The 20,377-nt window shown below is 30.8% G+C and overlaps 1 protein-coding gene and 1 pseudogene across 1 annotated transcript; both read left to right on the plus strand.

The window, feature by feature from the left end:
• Positions 1-2,618: 2,618 nt before the first annotated feature.
• LOC149883331 (uncharacterized) lies at positions 2,619-16,212 on the plus strand. Its single transcript, XM_090065404.1, has 2 exons — positions 2,619-3,662; positions 15,843-16,212. Exon 1 carries the CDS (start codon positions 2,726-2,728, stop codon positions 3,137-3,139), a length of 414 nt encoding a protein of 137 aa, XP_089921530.1. The 5' UTR covers positions 2,619-2,725; the 3' UTR covers positions 3,140-3,662; positions 15,843-16,212.
• Positions 10,750-11,811, plus strand: LOC149883332 (uncharacterized; annotated as a pseudogene).
• Positions 16,213-20,377: the final 4,165 nt, after the last annotated feature.

Raw genomic sequence — 20,377 nt, forward strand, 5'->3', positions numbered from 1 at the left:
CTAGGCGATAATAAAAACAATTTTGGTTTAAACGGCAGAGGTCAAGGGGGAACATTGTAATACCAAAATATTTGGCTAATAATGTTTTATGAGCTTGAGCTAATAAAGAGTTAACGAACCAAACGCTCTTTAAACTTGCCCTGCATAAATGACATTTTTATATAAACAATCAAGAGAGGAATCGAATAGGCTTTCTAGTAGAAATTCTAGTGAAAAATTATTCAATATTCAGTATTCAAATCCAAAAGTATAATCAAATACTTAATTGCTGTTTGTGTCTTATGATTGCAAAAAATTGATTTACCTTTGATTTTTATTTGATTTTAAAACTTTAAATGTAATTTAAATATAAATTGCAATAAAAAAACAGTTTGACAAATTTTTAATTTTTTTTTTTTTTTTTTAATGTATAGCTGATAATTATGCTTTATAGTTTGTAGACTTTAAACTAAAATTTATATGAAGCATAATTAATCTAAATGAACTTTAAGTTAACAATTATATAAAACTTAATGGACGTCAGATCATTAAACTTAAGCCACAACAGTTTATATTTGTGCACCCCAGACAGTCACAAACATAAATGTGCAGTTGTATCGAAGGAAGGTTTATTTTTAAGAAAATCAATAACTGTATCTATACTCGTAAATAATTACTCGTCTGAAAACTTCTTATTTTAGATACAATTTTATCAAACTTAAAAAAAGAAAGCAATCTGAAATGAAACGCAAGGATATATATTATATTTACATTTAACTTATATCTAACATCTCGATACTAATTTTTTTTTTTTCTTTCATTTGTGTTTTTAAACAAAACATAAGAAATTATATTTTGCTAATTTATTTCTCTAAATAGTTATTTTGCTAGTTAATCCTCTAAATAAATTTTAAAAGAATTTAAGTTTTAATAATTAGTAAAGTTAATCATGAGGAATAAAAGAAATTGAATTACTGCACACAAATCAAAAATATTTTTTATTCACTAAACTTTGAAGAAAATTCCAAAAAGGCCACGAATAAATTATTAAATGTTAATGTAAGTATGTGCACCTAAGTATTTGTTGTAGGCCAACTTAGCAAATCAAGGGTTGGTAAAAACGGACCAACAGACAAGAGAAAAATGAGGCCCAAAATGAAATTTAAAAAAATGAGGCTTTTGAATAAAGTTTTGTGATTTACACTTACTAATATTTGTAGTTTATACAATTATGCAATTATGTAATTACACAATTATGCATTTATGCAAATCTATTAACTAGAATTGTTAGTATTTAGCAAACTCTATTTGCTAAATATTTTCAAAACAATTAAACATCACCATTATATAACGATGATACAGATGATGTCATATCAAATGGAAAGTTGAATAAGTAAATGCAAATAATACAAGATCTAAGACTTTTCCTTCGAACTTCACTGTTCTTTAATGGGATAGAATTCCAAATGCAGATTTGACTTACTGGAAAATTTGATGTATAATTACTTGGGTTTTTTGTTTTGGTCAACATTCAGTCTTCCTTATCTTATTTAAGGAGATCTGCAGAGGTTACAATGAGAAAAAAAGCGGCGGAAAGCTTTCTTCGAACTGTATTTATTTTAACTGGTAGTAGCACGGTGGTTTCTATTTGTAATTGTTTCGTATTTTTAAAGATAGAAAACTCTCGCCGGCTTTTAATGAAGAAACGCGATATCTAGAAGTTTTAAACATTAAAAGAAAGAAAAAGTATATAAATATATAGGGTTTTCTCCGATGCAGAAAAAAAGAAGCTGCAGCAATAACCGATTTTCAAAGAAGCTTAATTTGTCTCGGGGACACGCTTCAATTTACTTTCAAACAACTTTAAAATTAGATATGAAACATTTAATTTTGTTTGTTTTTACTTTTTTTTAAACTTTACTTAAAACTAATCTGGATCAATAAATCAATTGCGTGCAGAAATTTTAACCCAAGAAAATCCTTTGAGGTCATCGAGTGCTAATGAATATATAAATATTTGAACTGTCAAGAGGACGCAATAAAAAGATTATCCATAAAAATTATGCATTCTTTGTGCAATTGACTGTAGATTAAAAGAATAAAAGTTGTCTTCCTGATTTTTATTCCAACATTATAATTATTTGTTTTAACAAAATAGTAATAGCTAATAAATCTATGTAATGTGCATGTGCCTTTTAATGAAGTTGTTATCTTTTACAAACACAACTATCAAATATAACTATTAAATAATGTAACAATTTTTGTGCAAAAAAGGAAGCGAAAATCTGTGTACTTTCTGGAATTTATTCAGTGTATTGTTTGATCCGCTGAAACTGTTTAAATAATTTTTAAAAAATCTTCCAAAGTTGACATACACTCACTTGATTTAAAAAGTCAATTTGTAATGAATACCAAATTTCAAAAAAAAAAAGGCAGGACAGGGAGGGATTGATGAATATAGTTTAAGATGTGATTAGTTAGATGATTTATTTGTAAATCCGCTTACGACGATGAAAAGCCTTTTTGTATTGTGTTTTTTTACTTGTTCGGTAATTTGTATGTTGAATTGCTCGAATTTGATTGGTGTTTTATGATAAAATAATCAAGATTCAATTGGCGTACTCGTTATTTGGGATTTGCCCCAATAAAAATTCTTTTCACTTCTTTAAATATGAACCATATTTGATTTAAAAGTACTTACCTTTATGTTTAAAAAAAAAAAAAGTTTTATGAAGAAATAAGAAAAATGGATTTGGAAATGTTGTTATTTAATATTGATCTGAATTCATCAAAATCTGGCATACTTCTAGATCAAAGCTCACTTCCCTGTGCTCCTCCCCCAAGTCCTGACTTCAGTTCAAGGCGAAAACCGATAACTTCACCTTTACCAATTACAAAGTTATTTGAATGCTGTGAAGATTTAATTTTACAGACTAACAAAATGAACATAAACGTAGCTAGAAATTCTTTGCATACGAAAAGGAAAACAAGTGATTGTGATGAATTTGCACCATCTCCAAATTCAAGTCCGGTTAACACAAACATTCAATCAGGTGTTGGTAAAAAACGAAGTAGATCCTCTTTTGACTTTGACAATTTCCCAGAATTCCAAGAAAAAGACTTTACACTTTCAGCAATATCTATATCTACACAAAGTTAGTGTGCACAATTCCTATATTTGTATCATTCGGACTATGTCGTGTAAATAAGTATACATGGGAAGCTATAAACTGATGTTCAATACTACTTTATAGAAGTGGTTTTACACTCCTACCTATGTTTTAAGCTTTCATTCTAATTTATTGAGAAAAAGACAAAGGTTTTCATTTGATGAAAATATTTTTATCATGAAATATACATCTATATATTTTATAGAACTTTTGAATCTCTCTGCTTGCGCAATTAAAATATCACTTATTCTCATTAACAAAGCAATTATTTATTTTAAATATCTTTGTCTTTTTAGACAATTATACAATCCAAAGTTTACTTTTTCTAAATCTCATGTATCAGAATCTTTTTTCTCTTAATATTGTTTGTCATCATAAATGTGATGAAGTTGGTGTATAATGAATTATTTATGTATTAGAGATTGAGATTTTTGTTTTCTATTGATTTTTTCTTCTTTTTTTGATGCAGTCTTTTTTCATAGATAGCAATATTGTACATGAAATATACAAGTGGTAAGGAAAAAGTTACTTATAAACATTATTTATTTTGACTTTGATACTTTTCTGTAAAGATTAAATTGTTTCATAGATACTAAAAAATATTTACCTTGCCTAATTCAAAGCCCATGAAATCCCTATGTATTTTGCTATTTTATTTTTGTTCTTAATTACATATGCAGTGTATAGTTTACAAATTTTCTTTAAAGTTATTTATGTATAATTTTAATGTCAGTTAGTTTCTTTTTCAAAATTATGTTTATAAAAAATTAGGAGGTATTTCATATTGAAATTCTTTTATTTTAAAGCATGTGCAACATTTTCAATTTTTCTTTTGTTTTCAGTTTTCCGCTCTTAAATATTCTTTAATGATAATGAAATGGAGTGCTGTTGTTTAAATAAGTTTCAATGAACTTTGCCTCATTAAATGGTCTATAATTTAATTGAATTTTTTTCAATTTTTTGATATAAAGTTTATGTTTGCATAATTATTTGGAAGAAATAAAATCTGTACATAATATTACTTTTTTTTCCTTTGAATGTTAATACTTTCGTGTTGGAGTTTTTTTAATTTAACATCCAATTTTTAGCTTTTTTTTTTTTTTTTTTTTTTCTATTCAAGAACCTTATTTTCATGGTGACAAGATTTTGAGTGTCATTGAGAAATTTAATTTAAAGCAATATGCCAAAAAATCTGTGTTAAATTTTACCACATGTTGTTCTCGTTAGGTAATATTTATCAAAAAATAGGCTATAATTGAACAATGATACAATAACAATAGGCCTCAATTGAAGTAGGATACTCTGATACCCAAAAAAATAGGCTACAATTGAACTACGACGCACAAAAAATAAACTATAACTGAAATGTTGATACATAAAAAAATCATTTTAAGTAGAGTTATAGACCACTCATACTGAGTTGCATTTAAGAAGTTTTTAAGTCAGGTTTTTAAAGATCATTATACTTTTAACTGATCCTTTGAGAAAGGAAACCATTCTTTACATCAAATGCACTGTAAAGTTTTTGGTAACATTAAGGAGGTCTTTGAGATAAAACTTAAGAGAATTAAAGAAGTTTGGGCAGGAATTTGGTAGTGTGGCGTCTGTTTATCAGTCTGTTGACCAGGTTTTTTTCTAAAAGTATGAAATCTCAACTGTTCCTTTGACCAGGTTTATAATTGGTTTATAATTCATCTTGTTAGTTGTAACATACTTATGAAAGAAAGTTTTGTCATTAGATAATCGATAATGACTTTTGATAAATTTTGATTTTGAAAAAAAGCGTTCTGCTCTTGTTTTCGTATTCAAAAGCAGTGCTGACTCATTTTATAAAAAGAAATACGTACATTTTTATGCAAATTTTCTTGTAATTCACGAAAGAATATCAAAATGAATCCTAAAAAATTGTTAAACAAGTTTGCTGTTGTTTAAAAAATGGAAGATGTTCTTTTTTTTGTAATCATGAACATATTTCGTAGTTTTCTTTAATTCGAAGATATTTTTGTAGTACGATCCTTTTTATGTTTTCACGAAATAGTAGTGCTACAAAGGCGTAAGTTTTATAAAATACTGACCCACATTTTTTATTAAACAGCTTTCTAAACCCTCTCATTAACTTCGGTCAATTGACTTGACAAGACTTCCTTCCTCAAATGGTTCAACCAGATTGTGTGTGCCAAAATGGCTCTAAGCAACTGTTTAGTATGCCTGCAAATTAATCCAGTTCTGCCATTTCTGAAGAGTTAGTTGTTGCTAATAAAAGCTTTTAAAAATTGTTCGAATTTCAAGAACAGTTTTTAGCTGGTTGGGTTTAACAGTTTTTTCTCAAGTTAAGTTGGTTTTGGCAAAATTGATTATAATCCTGATTATTTCGTTTTCCCCATTTTAAAAACGTTTTTTTTTTTTATTTCAAGTTTTATTACACATGTAAGAAACGTGAATAAATTGTTTTAAATTTATTTACTTTATCGGTAAAGTGACTGTTAAATTTATAAGAATTTTAATAGCTGGTAATATTTTTAAATAACGTGCGTTAAACGACCGGAAATATGTTTCAGTTAGAGCATGTGTTTTAGAAATAGTTGGAGCTGAGGACAGTGTTTTAGGAAGACCAAGTATTTCTAAAGAAGACAGCCGATATCAGTTTTAGCAGGGTTCGGTCTTTCTGACATTTATACAGACATAGATTTCATAGCATAGGACATGAAATCTAAATCTGTATATAAGTCTCTACTTAAAGATTGAATTCTACTGGCTTTGAAACCAGTTATAATTAATGGATCGCTGCTTTGATAAAGGCCCGCCTCTGAGCTGAGCGACTGAATAAATAGTAGTTTTTTTTGCCAAAAACTAATTGCCTAGTGGCTGTGTTTTGTTTGAGATGAGTAGTGGGAATGTAACATTATAGATAAAATTTTCTTTTGCAATTAACATCTCGTAAGATAGGTGACTTTCGTGGTTGTCCATATTTAACATAATTAACATATTCTGGCATGTTGTTAAGGACCAATCAAATGTTTATAGTAAAATATTTTTTATAATTCATCTAAATTTTAGATTTATCAAATAGACAAAGTAGAAAAGGTTTCAAGATTTAAAAAAAATGTATTGACGTTGCTTGAGTTGCTGTAATGTTGACTTAATTTGACGAAAAGATAGTTGTAAATGTCGCTGTCGAAAGCCGAAAGCCATTATTTGTTATTTTATTTACAACAGCGTCTCCTAGGCCATTCATTACAGATTGTCTAATGGTCCACGATATATATTTAAACATTTTTTTGAGGTTGTTTGAAAAGAAGTTCTCTTCGTCAACATTGAATACCATAGCATATCTGTTGTTCGACTCTAAATGGTCTGTAGAGAACTACTGTGTACTAAATACATTTGATTTACTAAATACTTTAATTCAATGTAATAAATACATTCGATACATTTGTATGTTTTAAATACATTCGATTTGAATTCGATTATTGATTAAACGCGAACTCGAAACTTCGTGTTTCGCTCTAAATGGCCGGTAGAGAACTATTTTTTCAAATTAATAGTTGGTAATTGTCCGTAAAATTACATAATTTGTAGCAGCTCTATATTGACTTTCTCAGAAAACAGTTATCCTACCTAATAGTACAAAATCCTAACTTTCTTTAGATATCTTACCTAAGTTATAATTACAATTCAATGATCAATTATAATAGTTATGATTGTTCCCTACTGAATCATTTTTAGAAAGCATCTTTAGAAACTTCCATTTTTGAAGATACTTTCCTTACAAAATACTACCGTGGAAGCATCAAAATATTGAATTAACTCGCAATGAATAGAAAAAAACAATAATTCTGATATTCCTTATTGATTTCAAGGCTATAATCTTAAAAACACATTAAAGCAAGCAAGTTGTATAACTATATGAAATAATAACACCTGTTAACTCCAAAGGTTTTATCTATCATAAAACGCAAATTAATACAACAGAAAATTAAATGGTAGCTAATAACGCAACGATTACAATATTTCTCAAGGGAGATATAAAGTGATGTCTAGTTATAATTTATAACATTCTTCCAATCAATAAGAATTAGTTGTCATCAAATTCATACCTTTGGGGGTTCTCCAGGTTTGTTGAGAACGTCTGGGAAGAGGGCTAGGTTGTACTTCTGGATGGGTTTCCATTTTAGATTCTGGATTAAACAAGTTTTATTTCTATTTTATTAGGGGTTTATTAAGTTATGAGGTATGCTCTGTGTGAAAGATATTCTTTTTGTAAGTATTTCAGCATTTGGATAAAGGTTTTTACTATCTCCTCCTAATGGTGCCAAATCTCTGATTAACACAGTAAATTCTCGTTCGTTTGGAAATTTGATGTGGGTATACTGTGGTTTTGCTTCTACCAGATTGGCTTTTTCTACTAGGGGATTGGTTTGCATTTTCCCTTTCAACCAGGTTGAGATAAATTGCCCCTTTGTAGACCTTCTTGAAAATTGAAGAACCTTTCGTGTGGCATTGCATTTATTGCAGTACAGAGTAAAGAACGTATTGAATGTAAGGCATCTGGTAACACAATTTCTCAGTTTTCGACTGGTAGATTTTTTGGTTTGAGAACTAATGTTACTGATTTTCATATTATTCTGTTAAAGCGTTACACTTATCCGTTTCCTCTGGGATTATAAGGCGTCGTTCTGCTTGTTGTAATATATCGAGTATGCAGGAAAGTAAGTAGTTCCTCTGATGTTAGGTAGCTGCCTCTTTCAGAATGAACATAAGCAGGCATGCCAAACAAAGAAAACATGTTTTAAAACACTTTATTGATATTGAAAGTGGGCTTTTAAAATCCATGTTAAGGCGTTTAAATGATTGGGCTGCTTTTATAAGATGACTACTTGGTGGTTTGTAAAATTGAGGTTTCAGCTCACAGCAGGTAATGCACTGGTTTACGACACTTTTAATTTCTTCTATGGAAAAAATTAAAGTATGGTAAATTCCGACTGCGGACAAATGGTTTTTTCTTTTGATGCCATAGAGCATTATGAAGCAGTGCTAATTTTACTTTATTGTTACTTATACACGAATGAATCGTGTTTATGCTTTCAATATTTGAGTCAGTAACGTGGAGCACAAAGAACACGATAAGCAATTAGCTGTTTGGTTATACTTACCTGGTTGATACTGTATGTCGTAGCTGTAGCAACCGAGCTCAGTACGCCATCGCATAATTTTATTGTTTTTTTATTTTGCTTCGATGGTTCTGATTAATCATATATGTTAACTAATGTAAAATGGTGTCCGGTAAAATAATGTTTCCACTTCGCGTATGCTTCTTTTTCAATAGCCGATTGGTGCATTTCAAGTTTGTTTAGAGATATCGAAAAAAAGCTGTCCATTTTGGTTTTAAAAACGTCTGAAGCCTGCTGATTGAGTGGGAATGTTTTCAGTTTTTCGTTGGAAAACAGCAACGGCATTTGTTAGACCAAATGGCATACGAGTAAATTAATATAATTTCCCATCGACTTCAAATACTGTATATGGCTTGTTAGAAGTAGTATCTGAAGATATTCAGTAGTAAGTTCAAGAGTACTGAAAAAGTGGTACTTGGACCATTCATTGATCTTGTCGTCTGTTCTTGGGAGAGGATAGGCATCGAAGTTAGTGAACTTGTTTGTAGTCTGGAAATAATCAACACGCATTTGTTTTTTGTGTCGCTCATTTATAGAGATTGCAATTTGTGCCCTCCATGGTTACTTGGTTACTTGGTTACTTGGTTCTATAATTTCGTTCTTTAATATTATCTTAATTTCGGATTGGATAAATTGCTTATTAACTTGACTGAATCTTCGGGATTCAGTTGCAATCTGTTGACAATCTTTGGAAAGATTTGTAAATAATGTTGCAGGTGAAATTTGCAATTTCTTTAGGCTGCAAACTAACAAAGAAGGTAATATTCCCCCAAGTGGGATTGTTATATTGCTATGCTGTTTCATAAAGGCTTGATCAAGGATAATATTAGCACATAAGTCAGGTAAGATCGATAAAATGATATTTGCATACTTTTGATTTTGGAATATCAAATTTATCTCATAGTAGCCTTGGATTTTTGTTCTGATTGATGATGATGTTATTGATACGCTGCCACTGCTTTTGTATATGGGATTTGATAACAATCGACAATTTATTTGTTAGTAAATTTGCCTGAGCTTCCTCTATCTATTAATGCACATAAGTTCTGCCCATTTATTTCCACCTTTCGAATTGCGGACGAAAGGCAATTAGGGGTCGCAGCACTTATCATGGCTAGTATATCATCAGATTTAGTAACAGCTAATGATCTATTCAATTTACATATTTTTGCAAAGTGTCCTTGTTTCTGAAATTTGTGACAAACAGTTTCCTAAGCAGGACAAGCACTGCGTGGATGGCGATTGTTTCCACAGAAGTAACACAGTTTCGTGGACGGCTGTGAAGCTTACTGATTAACAGAGTATTTTTTTTGCATTACATATTGATTTAGAGTACGTTAGGTTGATACTTTTCATAGTGCTTTTGCGTAAGTTCTAACGAGCATGGTTGAATGCCGATGTAGTGTGAATCAACGTCGTATTTTAGCTTGTATAATTTGGTCAAGCGTTTCGCCAGTTTGTTGCTTACGTGTTACTAACTGATACCGAGTGAATATTTCGTTTTTTGGTTTAATTTACAACGATTTAAGAATGTCAATCACATTTTCAAAAGTTAGGGAATTGGACGTTGTATTCATTGAATCGGATGTTTTAATCATCAAATTAGATGTTGTACTCGTAAACTGTTGGTGATAAAAAATTAATACTCTTAGCTTTTCTTCAGATGTAGAATCTGAAGATAAAAAGAAATTTTTGAGAGTTTTAAACCAGTGAGTCCATTCTCTGCTTGACGTTGAAGAATTTGGATTTGCGTCAAATTTCTCAGGACGCAGATATTTCTCCATGAGGATAACTTTTACTTTTTAACATGTTTTTTTAGTTAAGTTAATTAGATAATTAGTTAATTTAGATAAATTGAAATAATAACACCTCTTAACTCCAAAGGTTTTATCTAACATATAACGCAGATTAATACAATAGAAAATTAAACTGTAGTTAATAACGCAACGATTATTATATTTCTCAAGAGAGATATAAAGTGATAACCGGCTATAATTTATAATACAACATGATCTATGGATCCATTCGGAACTCCGTCTCGTCGGATTTTTCTCGGTTTTTCGGAGTTTCAGAGTTCGAGAGAAATCGAGAAACCTCGACGGAACTTCGACGAGGTTTTTAGAAAATATCAATTTTTACTCTTAAAATAGTTAAATTCTTATTTTATTTCTATGCTGCTTTTACAATAGTTCATGTTGTTTTCAAAATATAAGTGTTCTCTTTGTTCAATATCAAAAAGCAAGAATTTTTTAATATTTAAGCAAAGATATTGTAAACAGTAACTTTTAATATATTATGCGTGTGTGATATTAGTTAATTTATTTTAACTATTTAGTAGTTTACCTTTACAAAAAAAAGTCAAGATCATTATTTACAATATACACAAAAACTGGTCTTAAAATAACGAGGTAAGTTTTAAACATATAATACTTTATTTTTACAATAATGTCGTATATCGTATGATCAAAATAATTTTCTCCACCTTAAGTCTAGTGTTCTTTTATAGAGAAAAATGGTTTCGGAAGCGTGGAAATACTTTGATAAAATTGTAGTAAATGATAAGAAATACGGAGATTGCAAAAAATGCCATAAAAGAATCGCTTGTCCAGGAAGCAGCACAAACGGCCTAATTGGTCACATCAAAAGTTGCGAGAAAATAGATTTAAAACCATCCAGTTCCAGACCAGTTTTGACTAAGATATCGTTAAACGATCTTCTTGCCAAGTTGACAGCTCTTGATGGATACTCGATTAGGTCCATAACTCAATCTGAAACACTAAGAATGCTTTTTGAAAATTATGGGCATAGTTTGCCCAAGTCAGCGTCCACAATTTCAGAAAAAATTAAGATGTTTCATGCTGAAGCCAAATGTTTAATGATCGCTGAATTGGCTGCATTGAAAGCAAAAGGAGAAAAATTTGGACTAACAGGTGACGAATGGTGTAGCAATAGAGGTAGAAGATACTACAATTTAAATGTTCATCACGACCGAACATATTGTTTAGGAATGGTGAAATTGCCGTCTCCTAGTTCTGCCGAAACATTAAACATTTTAATAATGCAAAAATTAAAAGAATTCGGTATAGATGATGAAGATGTTGCAGGTAAAACTACGGATGGCTGTAGCTGGATGGTGAAATTGGGTACCATGTTTAAGTTTCCATATCAAATCTGCCAGAATCATTCAATTCATTTGAGTGTTTGTGATTTGCTATACGCTAAAAAAGGTTGTCGCGAAATTGTGAACAAAGAAACTGAATCGGATATTGAAACAGAAACAGAAATTGATGGAGAGACTGAAGGAGAGTTTCTTATTGACTATTCGGAGAATGAGATTGAATATGAAGAAAATATCGAAAAAAGTCTACAGAAACTTCGAATACTAATTAAGTTTTTAAAATATTCATCGTTTCGATATGAAGTTCTTAAAAGAATAATACACAAAGTTTACGGATCTTCGCATGACAAAGGACTATTGCTTGACAACCGCACTAGATGGGACTGTTTTCAGATGATCAAAAGACTTTTGGACTGCTTAGAAGCTGTAAAAAAAACATTCGAAGAACTAAACTGCTTAAACATGTTAGATGATATTGACTTGGATTTCTTAAAATCGCTGTCTGACTTATTGGAAGTCATTGCTGACGCTGCAGTTCGATTGGAAAAACCAAATACAACAATTTTGGAGTGTGACATCATTATGGAAACGTTAGTAAGGAAATTGAAGGTTGTAGAAACTGACATCAGTTCTAATTTTGCAGAGGCGTTAATCTCCAGATACGAAAATCGTAAAAACATTATGCTGGTATCATTAAGTCGTTATTGCACAATCCCGATTTTTTTAAAAATAAAAACCACACATTTTTTTACGCTTCCAAAAAAGATATTTAAGTTTATGCTGCAAAATTATTTGATCAACTATTTGCAACAAAAGAAAATAGTCTCCAAACAAAATCAGATGATCGCGCTAAAAGCAAACAAGAAGAACCATCACAATCGACATCTTTTTTTGTCGAAATTCAAGAAGTTTTATATCAAAATCAATCAACAGCTAAAAAGCCAAAAAAAGTCAAGACCTTCACCGATCAGTTAAAAGAATACGAAGTAACTGGTGTAAAATCAGAAGCAGTTTTGAAATTTGAACTAGCCCTCCACAGAATTCAAGCAACTTCCTCGGAAGCAGAAAGAGTTTTCTCCTCGTCTTCCAGATTTGTCACAAAGTTTCCTAGTTCGCTTTCTGATGAAATGATAAATGTTTTCATCTTTTTAAAATATTATTTTAAAAGATCTTCAGAATAAATACTTTTTTAATATTCTTTTTTTAGTTTTTACTATAGGTACCCCAAGAAGTCTTAATTACAGAGCACCGCGGAAGGGCGTTTAACTGAAAGTTCACGCCTTCTTCCTAACCGATGCCGGTTAGAAAGCCATTTATTAGATAAAACTTGTTCGTTAAAAGATTGCGATAAGAAAAATATTTAAGTACTAAGGAATATAAAAATATGATTTTTTTAAAAATTTATTATAAATTATAAATCGAAATATATATAAAACAAAAAAATTAAATATAAGAACAATGTTTAATTATCAACTAGATAGTTTAATTTTTTAATTTATAACAAAGTTTTATCAAAGCTCCGATTTTTTCTCGACTCCGACGGAGTTTTTTCTCGATTTTTCTCGACTCCGTTTTTTCTCGATTTTGGATCCTCTGAACATGATCATGATTACATAAAAATTACTTAAGCAAAATCATTGAAATGTCTATTTTTTGATCAGTTTCTCCCTTTCTAGACGTAAGATGCAGAAGCTATTTTTTTTCTTTCTAAAATCAGGATGTAAATTTGTTGCCTAAATATAAGGTAAGTTAGCTTAAGTAGTACCCTCTTATGTTTTCTTTATTATGCGTTGACCTTACTTCTACTAATGAGGTAGTGCGTCCATGGAACGCTTTTCTTTGGTTTACTTTTGGAATAGAAGAACCCAAAAATCCTTGATTCTAAATAGAGAACGCGTTCAACCAACAACATCTAAATTTTTTCCGTGGTATTCTTAGACCTTCCAAAACTGACATTCTTGTTTAATCCTTTAAATGATGCCGTAACGTTGGTTCAGGGGTGGTAAATTGTCCACGAGCTTTGTTGAATCCAATAACACTTTTTGGTAATTTGGTTAGCGATCTCTTCTATTTCTTCTTGTTTCCATTTATTATAACTTCGCTTTGATAGCTCCTACGTAATCTTAAAATAGGAATGATAGCAACGTTAGCTAAGAGTAGGTAAAAGCAAAAAGTATTTTCATAAGTCATACTATACGATTTAGGAATCTCAAATGGGTGCGACTTAGGACACGGTAAAAGTTAATATATAAGTAGATTCAACTAAATATTGAAAAAAATTAACACAGCTTCGTTTTAACCAAACGATTATGTAAATTATACAGGGTTATTTGGAGGCCACTTTTCCTTTAATCAGAACCCAGACATGTTAGTTGACAGCTATTTTTAAACTTTTTTGGTAGTATGAGTCCCGTCCAGCATGATGTCATGCAGATGTTTTAAGCCACTAGGAAAAAAAACTGGAGGCATTTTTCTTCCATCTGAGACAATAAGGACAAAAGCGTTTGGCATGCTTGTTTATGTTCTTTCTGAAAGAGGCAGCTACCTAACATAAGAGGAAATACGTACTTTCCTGCATACTCAATGTATTGCAACGAGCAGAATAACGCCTTATAATCCCAGAGGAAACAGATGAGTGGAGCGCTTTAACGGAATAATATGGAAATCAGTAACATTAGTTCTCAACTTCTACTTGGTGTTTCGTTTAAAAAGTATACCTTATATTTTTTTGGGATTCAGCATTTTTGGGGTTTGTTAACGATTACTTTTCTATTGTTATGAATGAGAATCAAGGTTGAAAAGCAAAATTTATGCGCTTTTATTTCTATTGTTATGAATGAGAATCAAGGTTGAAAAGTAAAATTTATTGGTTTTTCATGAGTGTGTGATTGATGTCTTATTTTTATCCTTGACTTTACTTCAAGGTTTTTTTTGATAATTTCTCTGATAGCATCCTCGCTTACTCCAGCTTTCCATCCACCTCGGTTTTGACTATACTTGACCAATAAGGATGCCATGTTGCAGATCGAACAATTTATATCGCTTGCCACTAATCGATATCTACCTCCATATTATAAAGCAGAGAAATCATTATTGAACTCTACAAGTAATGGTAATATTGATGTCCTCGTAATTCCTTCAAAGTTCATGCGGTACGTTTTAAGCACTGGTACAGCTTAAGTAACTTCACCCAAACTGCAATTACTTGTTTATTACGGTCGTTTCGCCAACTGATATTGAAAGACATGTCAATCAAAGACATGTCAATCATAACAGCAACAACTGGGGAAGTATTTTAGGTCATTTAAACATGTTACAAATGCGCAAGATGGAGAATTTAGTGATAGAACGTTTTTTGTTATTATAAAAAAAAATAATTTTTACTAATTTTGGCTGCAGTGTAATGGTAAGTGTAATTTCAATGAACTTACACGGTAGCTCAGAGGATCACTTCTTTGACCTACCACCAATCAACAATCTTTATTTCTTCGGTTGACAACTCTTAGTTCTTCAACTTGCTCTTTACTTATCAGCAATCTTGACTTCTTCTATTCAGTTAATACTTATATTTCTTTTATTAATATATGAAAGTTTTATCGCAAGGAATTGCAAGAATCCACTTTATCCACATACTTAGCAACACAGTGGTAACACACCTCTCTGCCATAATAAAGGGCCCGGTTTGGATTCCCTATAGCGCACTATGCCCCAGTTTCTCAGAACTGAACTCATCTTGAGTTTAACTGTTATCACAATTAAGAAAGAACTCAGCATTACATGTAAGTCTTGCGTATTATTAACTACCTATGATAACATGTTCCAGGCTTTGAGAGGTGTGTAAATGTGTATAGGATATGTTGCGTGATTGCATCTATAATAATTTAAGGTATAATTCATGTATTATTTGTATGACTTCAGTTAAAAAACAGTACACAAAGCATAAAAGAAAAAAAGTAGAGTTCGTATAAAATTACCTTATAACATAATTACCACTGTAAAAACCGATTTTGACTGTGAATAATAGATAAAATTGTAAAAAAACTGACCACTTCACAATATTTGTCGAGTTCAGTCGAATTTTTGCGAACAGCCTTGAAACTGAAAGTCTGACATTCGATGTGATTCAAATATTCGTAGGAAATCGCATTTTTGATCGATTTCGATAAATCGCAGTATATACGCCGATGACAAGTAAAATTCCTCACGGTTTAGATTCTTAAAAAAGATAGTGAAATAAAATTTCCCGCTATGAAAATTTTAATTGATTGTTTTTTTGTTTGTTTTATTAATTTAAAAATTGTTTAATCTATTTATATGCTTTCTTTTGCAATTTTTTATTAATTTTTTGGTTTTTCTTGCAGTACTTTTTTATTGTTCATTTTTTATTGTACTTTTTTTTTACAGCAAGGCTTTATTAAAATTTCTTCTTAACAGAAGTCAAAGGGGTTATGAAAGCAGCTTTATGAAACAAAAGGCGTTGATAAAAGCAGTGTTGTGTTGAAACAAAAGACAATTTCATACTTGCAGTTGTTACAAATAAAAACATTCGAAGTGTTATTGGTTGCTCACAGTATAACAAAAAATGAAATGAATAATCAATTCCATGTCCGACATAACTTTTTTAAAATTTAGATCCCCTGAAAGGTGGCTTCTTTGAATCGGATGATGAAATTTGGTACAAAGTTGGAAACTGGCTTAAAAAAGGACCCAGAGGTGTCTATCGTGTTGACAATAATGGTGACGAGATCTCCAAATTTATATTTTTACACTAAGGTTTTCAATATTTTGATAAAGAATCGTAAAACTATTGCAAAAAAGTTATAGGCACCGTATATTTGTAACAACACGCATCACTGATGTACCCATATTTTTAGTGTTAAAATAAACAATAGTAACAATCACGTGTTGTTTTTTTTAAGAAAATAGATGAAGTAAACTTTTGTTAAAGAAAAAGGAGTAAATGGGTTTTTTTTTAACAGAATTTTCCACAACATTTGGTTATTTCAAATTTATAGGTGTTATCTTCTATATTTAAGGTAATATCTTCTTTTGTAGTGAATGCACATAATCAGACATAAATAAGCTTCTTCTGTCGCATGACTTACAGCATTTGTTGAAGCTATTGATAACGTAGTCACAATTTCTAGAAGTATTGGTATTACAAAATTTGGTATTGTTTTCAAATATGTTGTGGTCAATGATGCAGCTATAAATTAAGTAACTGATGGTGCAAACTTCATCAGCCCTAAACAGTATTAATATCAATAGCAGCTATGTCCCAGATGCTTTGTTTATTGCCCTAACAATATTAAGTTCTAAAAAAATACGTCCCAGGAGCGATTATAGCCTTTTTTTAATGTATTGATCATAATAATTTTGAAGCGGTTTAAAAACACTTTAAGAGGTTGCTGATGTGCTGTATGAGGTGGCAAACTACTCAGAATAACCCCTAATTAGCAGCGTTGTCAAGAGCTGCTACGCTTTGTGTAAGTGAAGCAATTCCATCTAATATCAGCGTAACAGAATTCATCTTTATGAATATATTTCACTTATTAAATGCCTGGTTATAAAAAGATCAATAGTAATCCAGCCACTCTTATGACGAAAAAAAATAGAAGAGGGTTGGGGATTATCCAATAATTTAGCCTTGATTTGCTTTTAAATAAAGTAATAGCTGGTGGTATGAATAATCCTTCACTTACTGCAAATTAGGTACTAGATAATTGGTGTTGTGTAAGTCGATACCGAGAGGGATGGTCTCCTATAATATGATATCGCTTATATTCTAATATGGATACCATTTGTATCGATTCGAGACCATACGTACCGGTAATAAAAAGAATTTTTTGGTATTGGATAGTCTCGCTTGATATTAACAAAAAAAAAAAAAAAATGAAAATGTGGAATTGTAAATTAATTATGAACAAAATACCGCTGCATAGTCTCGCTTGATATTAATAAAAAAAATTTAAAAAAATAAAAATGTGGAATAATAAACTTATTATGAACGAAATACCAGGCACTAGACAATCGGTATTAAATCTCAGTTCTTGTCTGGTATCCGCACGATACCTTACAGTATTAATATAGAGATGCTTTCACAAACTGTTTCATTATGCCGAGTTTAATATGAAGTGAAGGGAGAATAATGCGGTCTAGGCTAATTAAAGGCACACTTATAACATTTTTTGTACCAACTTTCAGTTTTTCCGGCACTGGCCAAACTTTCTCTGACCAATTGCGTTGCTTGTAATGACTGTCCCAGAGAAACGTAAAACAAGTTTGTCAAGTTTGTAAAACCACTTTGTTAACCTAGATGAAAGTTAACAATTTTCAAATCAACACAAATGATCCAGTTGTGGTCTTGATTCATACTTTTTCTGTAACCTTTCAAAGTCGTCGAATGTGCAATAATGTAAATATGGATCCATACATGTTACCGTTATGAAGCTAAACCCACTATTTCAATCAATATTTTTCAAAAATATATTCGCTACAAACATAGCAAAAGCAATCTGGATTAAGCAACCAAAAAAAATGGCTGTAGTTTTAGATATGGCTTCTTCAAGAAGCCATATCTAAAACTACAAGATAATATATTTTAGTGCCCAACAAAAAACGAAAATCTAAATTAAAATAGTAATTGAGGGCTATAACTCAAAAACAAAAACTGTTAGAGAAAATTTGTTGCCATATTTAAAAAATACTTATCAAATTGAAATATAAACAACAAAAAAATGCTGACTAGTGTTAGATGAGTACAGGCATAATCGATACCTTCGATAACAGCATCGCTAAATCTCGATATCGATGCGGTAAGGTATTGTATCGATACAAGATATGAATTATCTAGCGCCTGCTGCAAATACAATTTTAACATTTTTGCTTATGAAGTAGATGTTCTGTCTGACATAAAGTAACCTCTGGATGTCAATGCGTTAACTAATAATATTACTTTTCCCAGCTTTTCAACATTAAACTGATGGGGCAGGTTATTTTTAACAGCTGATTCAAAGCATTAATGAAATTCTTTTTTTAAACCAAAAATAAAGTGCTGTAATTGTCAATTTAAAACTAATTCTTTTTCAAATTAAAAGGAAATGTTGGCAGAAAATTTACCCTTTTTTTTAAACGAATCACAAGCCGATAAAGAATATTCTTTGGTATGTTGTATTACCTTGCTGCAGCATTTGCTGCTAATTCTTTGCTTTAACTGAATTTTTAAAAGAATTCTTATTTTATTTAATATATATCTATAAAAATACCTCACCCCCACCCCCTCCAAAAAAAAATGATGTAATTTGCCAAATTCTAAAAATGTTCAATTTGTATATATATATGTATATATATTCGATTTAGCTATTAGAATTCTTTTATATATAAAAGAATTCGGGTCACAACGGATCACTCTTCAAAAAAAGCTAACAAACAATCAAACCAAGAGATTAAGTAAAAAATTTTAAATACCATTAAAATCATTTTTTTTTTTTTTTGTTCTATTAGAAAAAGTATTTAGTTTCATTTATTTTCTGCTTGTTTTTTTTTTTTTTTTGGATAAGTAGTTTGTCAAACAGGGCTGTGGAGTCGGTAAGCTGCCGTTCCGACTCCGACTCCGACTCCTTGATTTATTATGGACCGACTCCGACTCCGACTCCCAACTCCGACTCCTTCATAAGTAACCAATTTGTAACAATAAATTTACTGTTGTAAAATGTTAACATTGGCTTTTTCATCAATATGATACAAATAATCCAACCACTTAGTGCTTTAAACAATATTTGTTAGAAAACAATTTCTGAACAAACAACTTTTCTGAACTCTTGTTATGCAATAAACTCTTATGCAGCAGCTAATAACATTATGAGTTTGTCAAAATCATGCTTGAAATATTGTCAATTGGACGGAAAGAACTTGTTTTTCTTTAAGTTCATATTCTTTAACAATCTTCTCTACTAACAACTGGAGAAATTCGCTCCTGTGATTAGCTTTGGTGTTTTTTACTGGCAATGTCAAGGTAGCTACTTCATTTTTTTTCAAAAACAAATTGGACATTGATTGCAAAATAGTTCAGTCTGTTAAGAAACACAAAGCGTCCCTTGAGAGATTCTTTAAGTTCATCTTTTTGTTTAACAGCTTCTTCAATCACTAACTTTCTAATACTCTCTCTCTCTCCAGAGAAACAAAGTTAATTAAATACTTACAGTCTTTCTGCTTTGTGAAGCAGCTCTTTTTTGCTTAGTGGTAGCACGTCTAGCTTTCTACTAAGAATATGCAGCACAGTGTCAGACAGTTTAAGTCGGGGGTTGGGGCATCACGAAGTTATCTAGTTTAAGGGATGATAGAGGAGAGCATAGGAGAGATGATTTATGATTTTCAGTGATAAGCAGCAAAATACTCTATTGCTTATCACTGTTTTAAAGGCCTCAAACTAACATGTCAAACTTCTTGTCCTCCAGTTGTTGCAAGCTACAATTCCCATTGTGTCTGGATTGCCTACAGCTTTCAGAGCATCCTGGGACTTGCAGTTTTGTAACAACTGGAGAGCTAGAGTTTAATACTTGTGCTTTAGACTGACAGAACATAAAATATTTTAATGAACAACATCATAATATCCTTATGAAAATTATGAAACTTTGAAAGATTTTTTTTTAAGCTGGAGTCGGAGTAGGTACAATTTTTCCGACTCCGACTCCACAACTCCAACTGTTGTCAAAGGCAGTTTCAAATTTTTTAAATTTTGAATTCTCATCCAGAGAATAGTAAAGTTTTGAGAGAAAGAAGTGCTTCATACTTTGTGCAGACTAAAATTTCAATTCGATTGAAATATTTTTCACGGAAGTAACAGTATAAATCAAAAACTTAAAAAATTAAAATGTTTATTTTTTGGGTTAAATATGTCATTAATATAGCCATTATTAACATGGGTAAAAAGTAGACCA

Source organism: Hydra viridissima, unplaced genomic scaffold (assembly GCF_058129835.1).
Source record: "Hydra viridissima isolate aposymbiotic clone 2 unplaced genomic scaffold, HvirCarnegie_v1 scaffold_10, whole genome shotgun sequence".
In the NCBI taxonomy this organism is placed as follows: Eukaryota; Metazoa; Cnidaria; class Hydrozoa; order Anthoathecata; family Hydridae; genus Hydra; species Hydra viridissima.

Bases quoted from the DNA above. Each gene is read 5' to 3' on its own strand.
- LOC149883331 (XM_090065404.1), top strand. From the start codon at position 2,726: ATGGATTTGGAAATGTTGTTATTTAATATTGATCTGAATTCATCAAAA.